General features: G+C 33.4%; 1 protein-coding gene across 1 annotated transcript; it reads right to left on the bottom strand.

Annotated features, from left to right (window-relative positions):
* Positions 1 to 10,734: 10,734 nt before the first annotated feature.
* On the bottom strand, positions 10,735 to 11,518 carry LOC147399994 (dehydration-responsive element-binding protein 1B-like). Its single transcript, XM_086446633.1, has one exon. It carries the CDS (start codon positions 11,469 to 11,471, stop codon positions 10,791 to 10,793), a length of 681 nt encoding a protein of 226 aa, XP_086302759.1. The 5' UTR covers positions 11,472 to 11,518; the 3' UTR covers positions 10,735 to 10,790.
* Between the last annotated feature and the right edge of the window lie 379 nt (positions 11,519 to 11,897).

Raw genomic sequence — 11,897 nt, forward strand, 5'->3', positions numbered from 1 at the left:
ATACGGCCAACCTGTTATTAATTTGTGAATGAAATTCCTATTTGAGATATAAATTCCTTTTAAATGTTGCTGTAAAGGTTTGACTCTTAAACCTTCATTTTCGTCATTTAGCCTATTTTTTCTTATCTCCCTTTTGGCTTCTTACCTTTTCGTAGCTTTTCTTTAAGAATTTAAGTAAAGTATATTTCATCTTCCCCATTTCAGATTTGTAGACTAAGGGAAGAAATCTTCTCCCTTTGTACAGTTTTTGCTTCTTTTAATATAATATTTTCACTTAGCAAAAAAAAAGAAAAAGTTAAGTACTGTGGTTTAGCTTAGTTTAGTCCCACGTCAAATAAAAGTAAGGTTGAGAACCTCCTAATATTTCTCTTGTGGTTTAGCTTAGTTATAAACTCCCAAAGGTATCTCCAAAATATCACATGCACGCATGCCCACCTACACCAAGTTGGGTCAGGGACGGGCCCTTATTTGATATGTTCAAAATTAGTGGCTTGTTATCAAACTACTTGCTTCCTAACTTCTTTTTTTGTATGCATCTAAAGTACTCTTAGATTTCTAAGTCACTACTATTGTGTTAATAGCTTAGATTATCCGTTGAATCTTAGGAGGAAATCATGATCAACTTGGTAGCACAAGGCACGAGGTGATAATTTTCTTTAGTACAATGTGCAAAACACGTGCCTCGGGTTTGCTACAATCTGTGTTGTTACCTTATCTCTCACAGGACATGAATTTGGAATCCACATTTGCTATCATCACCAGAGTTGCTATTGTCGGATTTATGTTCACTATTAGCTTCATTTTCCAAGTTAGTTTTTTCCATAAAAGTTTTAATTTGATTTGTGTATTTGCCTAATTTTTTATCTTGTACACATCTGAAGTACTCTGAGATTTCTAAGTCACTACTATTGTGTTAATAGCTTAGATTATCCATTGAATCCTAGGGGGAAAATCGTGATCAACCTGGTAGCACAAGGCGTGAGGCGATATTTTTCTTTAGTACAATGTGTAAAACACGTGCCTCGGGTTTGCTACAATCTGTGTTGTAACCTCATCTCTCACAGGACACAAATCTGGAATCCGCATTTGCTATCATCAATAGAGTTGCTGTTGTCGGATTTATGTTCACTATTAACTTCATTTTTTGGGTTAATTCTTTCCATAAAAGTTTTACTTTGATTTGCGTGTTTGCCTAATATTGTTTAATTCAAATTAATTAATACCAATCACATTAATTGTTTTCTAACACAACCCACATACTTCAAACCGCAAGATAGGAGTTCCAGATCATGATTTTCAATTTTCCCTCGATAACACTTTCAACCGTTCCTTCTCTTCAAGGTCAAATATGGGTAATGGATTCAAGGCATTTGAAGAGAGGATCATAGGGATTTTCTTCGAGTATGGAATTTTTTCAAAAACCCAAATAAGCTAATGGTGGGGTGCAATAGGGGAGAGTAGGTGACAGGTCAGATGAAAGAGGGATGCATGATAATGAAATGGGTGGGATTTTTTTTAGGAAAATCTTAACTGGGGCCCACACAAGTTTTCTGTCACAACAGCAGTAACTCAGTTATGTTTTATTATATAGACTAGGTTTCATGCGTGCCTATGACATGGGCATCCTCTCTTGGGTTAAGGGGGTAAAAGTATAAATAAATAAAATTAGAATATGTGGTGATAATTTTGACATGACTTGCGAACATGTCCCAAAAATGCATGAAATTAGTGGATTTGATGTATAATTGAAAAATTTTACGTTTAAAGGGGTAAAAAATGAAAAATAATAAAGTGAGTTAAAGGGGTAAAAGAGAAAATATAATAAAGTTATAGGAAATAAAGTGTAAAAGAAATAAAATGGATTTCACAAAACTATAGCTTGATAGGAGGGTTAAGGGTATAAAAATAAAAATAAAATAAAGCTGGAAAGATATTATTAAAGAATTTTGAGGTTAAAATGGTAAATAATGAAAAAAAAATAGGTTAAAAAGGGGTAAAAGAGAAAATATAATAAAGTTAGAGGAGTACAAATAAAGTTGAAAGAATAAAGAGAAAAAATAAAGGCTAAATTCTCTAAAGAACTTATGAATCCAAGAATTGTTTAAGATCATAATGAACACAATCATAAGAATCCGTTGTATCGAAAAGACTTTGTGTAAAATCTATTGTTTTGATTTACAAGAATAGTTAGTCAGTTCAAGATATCATGTTTATTGAATAGCCAAGTAAATCTGATTGGTCTTCACTAGAGAAAGTTCAAGTCTAAAAGGCACCTATTCCGATGCGAAGGATTTTCATCTTGTACTATCTATATAAATATACTTTTTAATTTTATTAATCTTTGTTTTGTTTTTTGCATTCTTTGCTTCCATGAATGACTGAATCCAAGAAATAAGAGAAGAAGAAAAATAAAATTAAAAAAAAAAAAAAAAAAAAAAAAAAGCTTAACAATGGTAGAAACAAAAGACAGAGGGGGAGAGGCCAAGGGCAGAGCTAGGGTTTTATTGTAGTGGGGTTAAAATATAATTAATGATATAGTTGAAAAGCTTGAATATGAATAGTCATGTGTGATGATGACATGCAAGGGCGGAGCCATGATTTTATTGTAGTGAAGCCAAACTATAACTAATGGTACAATTGAAAAGCTTGAATATGAATAGTTTTGGAAATAAATTCAAAGATTTTTGGTTGGAAGTTGAAGAAAAGATTAGTTAGGTATTTTCCAATTAATCCATAAGAGAGGACCTAATCAAGAGACAATGTCATATTCAAAAACGGTAAAAGGGATAGGGAAAAAAATTGGAGGGAGGTAATGGGGTGGAGGCAAATAAGGAGGGAGATGAAGGAGTGGGGCAAATGAGGCGTGTATTTAGTTCAAAATACAGGACTGTCTCAAAGTTCTATGGGAGCAATTGCCCCCACAAGCTCTTTACTAGCTCTGCCCCTGGGAGAGGTAATAGGCAATCGACCTTTTTCCTTCGTTTGTTTTTATGTATTTGTAAGGCTTCAAAGAGTCTACATATGATCTCAAAATATGGCTCTCTCTCCCCTCTTTTCTCAAATAAAGTATAAAAAAATAGCTTTTTCAAATTCTATTTTTCTCACTGTTACTGTACCTTCGTATAAAAAAGATTTTACTGAGGGAGAGTTTTGTTTCAAAACTGTGAATCTTTGTACTCTTCTTTTCTCTTTCTCGCTCCTTCGACTAATGTCGGGATCTATACCAAAACGTAAATTAAAAAAAAAAAAAAAATGCACTTTTTGTAGTTGACTTACAATGGTCCTACAGGTGGTTCCTTAGTTAATGGGTTCGAACTTAAAAACCCTAAAATGGCTTAAAACTTGTTTGATACAAATATGACTCGCTCGAATCATTTTGATATAAACGAGTTGAAAATACTTAGTTTGATTTTGGGATCGTTTGTTTTCTCCTTCTTCATCATCTAAGGTTCTTCTTCTCCTTATTTTCATCTCTTCTGAGACTCACCGAGTCATCTCGGTAACCAAACCGAGTTTAGAAACTAAAACTTTTCATCCCCTCTTTCTTTCACTAACTTCTATCATATCACCTGAAGATTACAGATTCAAAGGATATTTATTTGTAGACTATGAAGGATATAATAGTTGTTTGACTAAAACTAATTTCTTGGTATGATATTTGGTTGAAAGATGAATATTTATCATGTTCTTTATAAATGAGTTTAGGTGTTTATATTTAGTATCATTGTACAATTAGAACTTTGTTCTTTAGACTATGAAGGGTATAATAGTCATTTGACAAAAATAATTTCTCTTCTCTTCTCTTATGAATGCTAACCAAATAGGAGAAAGTTAGTTATCTTCTCTTAATGAGTTTCTCTTATCTTCTCTCAATCTAAACATAACATTATATTATACTTTATGCCAACTTTATTACCTACTCATGAGAAGCCTTCGAAAAAAAAAATGAAGTAGCAAACAAAAGGCAATTGCACACAAACACAAGGATTTTCATTGTTTGGCAATGTGATCAAGTGGAAATCTAATTACACTTTATTTTTTCAAAGTTACAGCCCTAGAGATCTCCCACATAAGAGAAAATGTTACCCCTTTTCCCATAAAAGAAGCTCAAGACAACTTTCCCCAAAATATTTATTTCCCCTTTTGATTTTGCCTCTTGAAGTCTAATTAAACCCAAACAAAAATACTAAACGTGTTACACAACAAAGCTATATATCCCCACAAAAATGGGACTGGTGTAGGAGGTGATATAAATTAAGCAAGAATGAGAAATATTCTCATGGTGGGTTAAAATTTGCAAGCACTACGAGTGTGGCAAGTGTCATCTCAAGGTTTGATAAGGTCAAACATGCAAAGTCTATCAAACTAACAGGGTTAAGATAATAAGATCCGAAGCTCGGACGAATAAGTGGGTCAAGAGGAAAGAGGTTGGAAGTTTATTGGTATAGCTTATCAGCCTAGAATCACACCAAATCCCTGATTTTTAAAGATTGGGGTAGAAGTATTTGTTAAAGGAACAACTTAAAATGGATATAACCAGAAAGGAATAAAAATGCTAACGAATTAGGGTTATTAAATTGAGATAAGAATGAATCTAGAAACGTCTAAAAAGAGGAATTCCATCCCATGATGTATAAAAAGGGCAATTCTTAACACAAAAGCTCTGTTAAAATTTTACTAAAACTAACTTAGGCATTGGAGGCTCTATGGTGCAGGCTTTCTTGGGACAATTTCAAGTACCAAGAGGAGATCAAGCTAAGGGTTGTATATCTCGAGGCAGAGCAGATTTTTGCTTTTACAATCTTCATGAAAGAAAAGAATTTTGACACTGATTGTCAATCATAACAGATGATATGTAAAAAGAATTTCCTCTCTGGAAAATAATCAGATTTGATTATTTTTCGATGATTTACAATCACCCTTAATAGGGTTTATATAGAAAGACAATTCCAACATATTCAATTCTAATCTAGTAAGATCAAATCCCGATATAATCAAATCCCTAATAATAAGTAGTTTATCCTAATCCTCACATGAGGATTATTTGGTGCAACATAATGCACCTTGTTACAATTCTTCACATCTAATATTCAAACACTCTCAAATACAACTTTTTGAAAGAGAAAAAAGAAAATTAAACAACAAATACATATGATAAAAGAAGAAAATCTCATTAATTAACCACCCAAATATCATGTTCTACTTAATTAATTTGCATCCTTGCCTCCTTGTTGTAGAAGTAGTAGTAGTGGTAGTAATAGTTGTAGAAGTGGTGGTGGTGGTAGTAGCATAGCTGATGAGGTCGTGAGATATGGAGTTCTTTTTAGTTGACTTTTTCAACCTACCTTCCTCACTACGATGGAAATTAATTAGATGTTCCTCCCTAATTTATTCAAAAAAGGGGAGATTTTTTCCATCACTGACTTTTTCTTTACAGATTTCATAGAGCCTTCTTCACTGCGTGACACGTCAAAACTTTTTCCCGGTAATTTTCCAACAATCCAACTTTTGTAACGTCAAACTAGCGTACAGCTAACTGCTGAGATGTGTGGAAAGACAGAATTCTTAGATTTCTAGGGATTCGTAATGTTATAATTTTTCATTCAAAATTTAAACTTAAGGAAAATGCTAGCCTCAACAATGGGTTGAGGTTCTCCATCAACATGATAGAGATCGACCAATCACATGAGCTCACTTGTATCAAATGATTCCCAATTTTCAAAACTACCCTGATGGGCTTGAAATCTGTAGGGAAAAGTTTGTGGGCAAAAAAATCTCTCACAATTGAGTTTCAATTTGGACACCACCCTAACCTATGTACATTCACAGAAAAATAATAAATTAAATTAATTTTGACTATCCTAACTCGAATCAAATTTTTTAAGAGGATTTGATTTTATTTTAATTTCTATTTTCTTTGTAAAACCATATGATATAGTCAATGATGAAGGATTGATGGATTGAGTGATAAAGGCCCATTGAGATCTCTCTGATGTATCTCATCATCCGATCAGTCACATAAGCTGTGTAGGAGGATATCAGATTTCTCTTGTTACATTCCATTCTTACATTCGAACTTAATTGTTTCAAAGGGTGAGATTTTGGTCCCAAAATTCAGCTTAATTTGGTGTTCTTAACCCTAATTTTAAAACTTGAAATTAAATACAACTTAACTTAAACGCCCACCTACTCCTGAGTCAAGTCGAATGGGTCAATTAAATTCAAAATATTTAAAAATAGTTTTTAGTATCTTAAAACAAGTTTTGTATTTATAATAGAAACTGATTTTTCGAATCCGAAATCTGAGATTTTTTTCATTTTTTCTTTTTCCATGAGATCTAGTAGACTGGATTTGATATTTTATCGATTTAATTAAATTTTCAATGCATGAGAAATATTCAATAAATAAGAAATACATGCATGAAAGTTGATGACCCATGCCGTAGGCTTAGGCATTCGTCAAGTTTTAGCTAACATTATTTTATAAAATTGATCTTATGAAAATTGTATCTAATTAATATTGTCGTTGTCCTGGTCGTCCTCGTCTTATATTTTAAATCTTCATTTAACTTTGTTAGAATATGTCTAGTATTCTTATTGGGCTTGGGTTTCAAGATGCAAATTAGAAGTAAAAGGTTCTCTTCCGAGCCTCAGGATCAGCCCGACAATATGGTATGAGGGGACTCATACGGTCAATTTGATGACCAAGAATCACTTCGATATAATTTGTTTGTTACAGGTCTTCTAAGAGCGATTCCAACGGGGATGCAAAACTCTGAATTTTAGAGATGAAGCCCCCGAAGCAAGCTCCAACCAGGTTTTGTTTTGAACCCTTGGGGCTCCAAATAACTATTCAGGGCTGTTTATTTAGAGCCCCCATGGATTTTTGAAGTCATGGGCTCCATCACTGTCATCCTTTATTTAAATACCAATTGCATGCTTTTAAAAAAAAATTTAAGTATCATTTTTACCATTATTTTTTCATGTAATATAATTTAAATACCACTTGTGTCCTAATTTTAAATTCTTTTTCTTCATTATTTTAAAAATAAAAGCAAACCAACTAATTGATTAAGCTTAAGCTTGATGGAAATTTGTACTAAATTATATTATATTGTTTGTGAACCACCAATTTTTTGAAATTTTTTTCTTTCAAATTGAAATACATGAAAGTAATCTAGAAAATTAATATATATTAATAAACATAGTATGATACAACCAAATTGAAATAGGGTCCAACCACAGTCCAATCAATACATTGATTTAATTTTTTAAACATTGCTTTCATCCTTTTTTTAAGATTCCCCAATTTGGAATAAAAGTGAAACTTCAAAAAACATTAAATAATTTTTCGGGCCATATCATTGATCGCCATGTCTTTCCCACAAATGTTCAATCAAGGTATTTCGAAGCGCATAGTGAGATTCTTGTTTAGCAAAACAATATGCTCTTTATTTTAATTGGACTATAAATTAAGTAAAAGTTGGGGCCCCAATAACAATCGTCTTTTCTTCTTTTTTCAATTTATATATTAGTAAATAGTGTTTTAAAGTATTTAATAGTGATTTGAAGCCCAAGACGGTAAGAGTTCAAAAGTGGTTTGACTCGTGGTTGGAGTTGCTCTAAGCAATAGCCAAACATTCAAAGTTAATAAGACTTGAAAAATGTGGCATGCAAGTTGTAACTAGATTAAAAGTGACTAGAAGGTGGCACATGCAAACTCATATATATCAAAAGGATTTATTAATGTTTGCTTATCTTAGAGTTGTTATCCAGGATAGCTGAGGGCTAGTATCCATGTGAGAGGTTGATTTTAGTCAAAAATAACCATTTGGATTCATCATATTGGCATGATTTTCTTGCTGGCATGCCTTTGATTTATTTTTCAGAGAAAAGGGACCTGAAATGGATTCACATAATGTCATAAAAAGCATGCACTTGGGCTTTGCTTAGATTGATATGTAAGGGATCGAAATGGTTGTTAAATAGGATTTTTGAAGATTATATAATAAAAATGATATTTTTATAATTTTAAAAATTAAGTAGAACGTAATTATATAATTGTAGGTTGAAATATCTTAAATTTTTTTATCAAAATAATCCTAATTATATTAAATTTAAATATAAAAATAATAGCATTTATGACTACTAAAATTTTTGTCGAACCACTTCTACTTTACCTACTCTCATTATAATAACATAAAAGTAGAACACTAAATGTTTTGAAGTCTGATTAACCTTACTAATTTAGTAAAATTTCAAATCTTACTAAGGGTGGACTCACAGACTCACACAGATTATCTCATTGGCAATGAAACACAACAAACTTCTAGATTTAAAGGGAAAAAAATTAATATTTTAAAATAAATAAATAAAAAATAAATTTTGAACTTGATACAAGGCGTTGAAAATGGACGAGTAAAAAAAATTCAATAGTGAAAGAAAACTTTTTTAATCATTTGAATTTCGTCTCCTACAACTCTGTGACGTCAAATCATATTTTTGAATGACACAGCTGATGTGATAAAAAAAAGCTTTCCTCAATAAGAAAGTGTTTTTTTTTTTTTTCAAAGCAACGTGTTTTTTACCTAAAATGGAGGGAGGTGTATGAGTGAGATAAGTCTAAAATCACATGGGATATTGAGGGTATGAATACAGTCTTGTCAATTTGACAACTGATGGATAACTCTACAACACATGCGGCGGGGTGGGGGGATGCTGAGGATTAGATGATAGTCTTGTCAATTGGGCCTTATTAGGCTAGCTAACTCCAGTAGGTATTGAACGTGGAAAATTTTAATTGGGCTTAAAATAAGTTTTCAACGCATTAAATCATGGAAAGATTAGAGTAAATTACACTTTAACCCCCTATAATTTATAATAATTTTATTTTGACCTCTTAAGATTTTGATAATTGTTATCTATAAGAGGTTTACTTACCTCCTCCTGTCAAATTTCGGCCAACTTTACACTTAAATTCCAATGATGCCCTTTTTAAAATGGTTTTTTTTTTTTTTTTTTTTTTTTGTAAAGAAAAATATGCATTTGAAAAAATGGATTCAATGAATGCTTCGATTGGGGTATTTTAATTATTATTTTTAAAATCTATTTTTAATAAAAATAATATAAAATAAGAGGGTAAAATAGTAAAATAACATCTGATTTTCAACACCCCCCAAAGAAAGGGGAGGTAATTGCAATTATCAAAATGTTAAAGGGTTAAAATGGAATTATGTCAAATTACAAAGGGGTCAAAATGTAATTTTCCCTATTATATAAAAGGTTATATGTACAATTTTGTGCTAAAAGCTTTTAAACCTAATAACCTTTGCTGCCCCCAAAATAATGGCCTAGAACTTTAGGGTATGTTTGATTGCATGAAAAGTTACTTTCCATGGAATTTGAAATCCATGAAAAATTAGTTGTGGAAAATAGGTAGGGTTGGAAAATCAAATTCCATTGTTTGATTTCACTTGGATAAAATCATGGAAAAAATATGAGAAAAAATAAGAAGAGGAGAAAGAGGATGTGGCGACGGTGGCAGTGGCTACTACGACGACAATGGTGGAGGCGGTGGCGGCGACGATGACGACGACGGTGGCGGCGGCGACGATGAAGGTAAGTGAGGAAAATGGGGGGAGAACTTGGTGGTGGTGGTGGCGGAGGAGGTGAGGGATGGAGAAGAAGAAAAATAAGAAGAGAGAGAGAGAAGGTGGTCGGAGACGGAGCCGACGGCGACGGCGATGACGATGACGGCAAGGTTAGTGTAATGGTGGTGGTGGTGGTGGTGGTGGTGGTGGTGGTAGTGGTGGTGGTAGGGAATAATTGATGATGGAAAACATGGGTGGATTTCATTTTCCCACCCATATGGGTGGGAAAGTGAAATCCATGATTTAGTGGACTTTTTGAATGGGGTGGAAAATGAATTCCATTTCCATGTGCAATCAAACACTTGAAAAATGTCATTTTCCATGGAAATTGATTTTCCACCTTATTTTCCATGTGCAATCAAACATACCCTTAGTTTCTTTTTTTCCTTTTTTGAGGTGATACTATGTTTCATCGTTTCTAATTAATTTTCAATCAATAATTAAGATGGCCACTAGAACTTTATTTTTTTTTTTGATCGATAAGTTGGGATTATTTTACAACCTAATGTTGTTGAAAAGTACTATCAAACAACTCTGAATGACTTCCAGAGTACATGATTTTAATACTTTATATAGCCAAAATCAAGCTAAGATCAAGAAAAACCAAATAAGATTGGGCTTGGGCTTAATTGACTTATAATTGATAAGGATTTAGAATGAGTCTAAAGTACAGCCCTCTATAGGTTTGGTTAGGACTCAGCCAAGCCCGGCCCAAACTCCCCGGTTTACAACTCTATTTAAATGTGCTTTAAAAACTTGACTATGATCTACACCAAGTTGAATCAACTTGGTGACCCGTAGGACGAGGCAAGTGAGTTAAACAGTTACATATATTAAAATTATCTAATGTCCTAAAAAAAAAAAAAAAAAAAACTTGTATTATTTAAAAATCTCAATTATGTTCAATTTTCATTTTTTTTTAAAAAAAAAAGGCATAAAATCGACTGAGTTCCACACGAATCTTGACGAGATGGCTTAGACAAGTTTTAGTACGTGTCAACTCAAAATCAAACGAGTCAAATCGACTTGCCCAACCATATTAGAATCAAAGAATAAAAGAATAGTAACTGCATGTATCGATAAAAAGAGGCATGGTACATTTTTTCTTTAAAAAAAAAAAAAAAAAAATTAAAATCCTTGTCAATCACTCCATAGAGACAAGTCCATGTTGCAGTCGTCCTTGTCATCCCAATCGAACCCATTTTTCATCGCTGGTGGTGTTAGAAGCATAGCTTCTGCCATGTTAGCAATTAAACCTGGCATGTTAAACAACGCCTCTTCATCCAAGAATGTGGCAGAACATTCCGGAACCTTATCTTGGCTCTTTACACGTGGCATCTCTGGGCTCTTGCTATCTGACAATCCAACAGAAGAAGAAGACGAGGAACAACTAGGAGGACAATATGACTCAGCAGCCTCTAATGCTGCCAACTGTATATCCTTAGTCGAAGATGACTTGGCTCGTGGTAAGAAACGTGCTGAGTCAGGAAAATTAAGTGGAGTCGATTTACCTCTAAGAGCCAAAGCCGCCGCATCGTACGCTCTTGCAGCCATTTCAGGTGTAGCGAATGTCCCAAGCCAAATTCTTGATTTCTTGTGTGGTACACGTACCTCGCATACCCATTTCCCGCCATTTCTCTCTCTAACGCCTCTGTAAATTGGGTGTCGAGTTTCTCGAAACTTCTTTCTACCAGCTTTTCGCTTGTGTGCTATGGTTACCACGTCTGCAAGTGATGATGTAGCAGTTGTAAGTAACACGTGCGAGGGTTGTAGGTCGATTGATGAAGATGAAGAAGAAGAAGCAGAATCTTCTAAGTCCATGGAAACAAGTTGAGAGAGAGAGAGAGAGAGAGTTAGTTGGGAAGGAATAACGGAAATGGGCAGAGACAGAGAGTTCAGAATTACATATAAGGCGATAAACACCTGACACCAGCGTCAATGCACATGTCAAATAGCAAAGATTTCTCACGTGGAAAATTTAGGTTTAGAAAAACACGTGGGATTAATAAAGAGAAAAGGACGGTTGTGGGCTCTCACCAAGACAATAAAAGTCATCCGGGACCCACTTACAGCGTACAAACCGTTTCAGCGTTATTAAATCAATGATATACCCCTTGACCTCATTCTTTGCATATAGACTAATTTAAAATGACTTCAATGCCCTCATTATTTATCATCATACTTATAATAATTATTATGACCGTTGTGGTTTTCATCACCATGATCATCATCATTAGCATCTTATTC

This window comes from Akebia trifoliata, chromosome 6 (genome assembly GCF_017979445.1).
Source record: "Akebia trifoliata isolate Shusen 1 chromosome 6, ASM1797944v1, whole genome shotgun sequence".
Lineage (NCBI taxonomy): Eukaryota > Viridiplantae > Streptophyta > Magnoliopsida > Ranunculales > Lardizabalaceae > Akebia > Akebia trifoliata.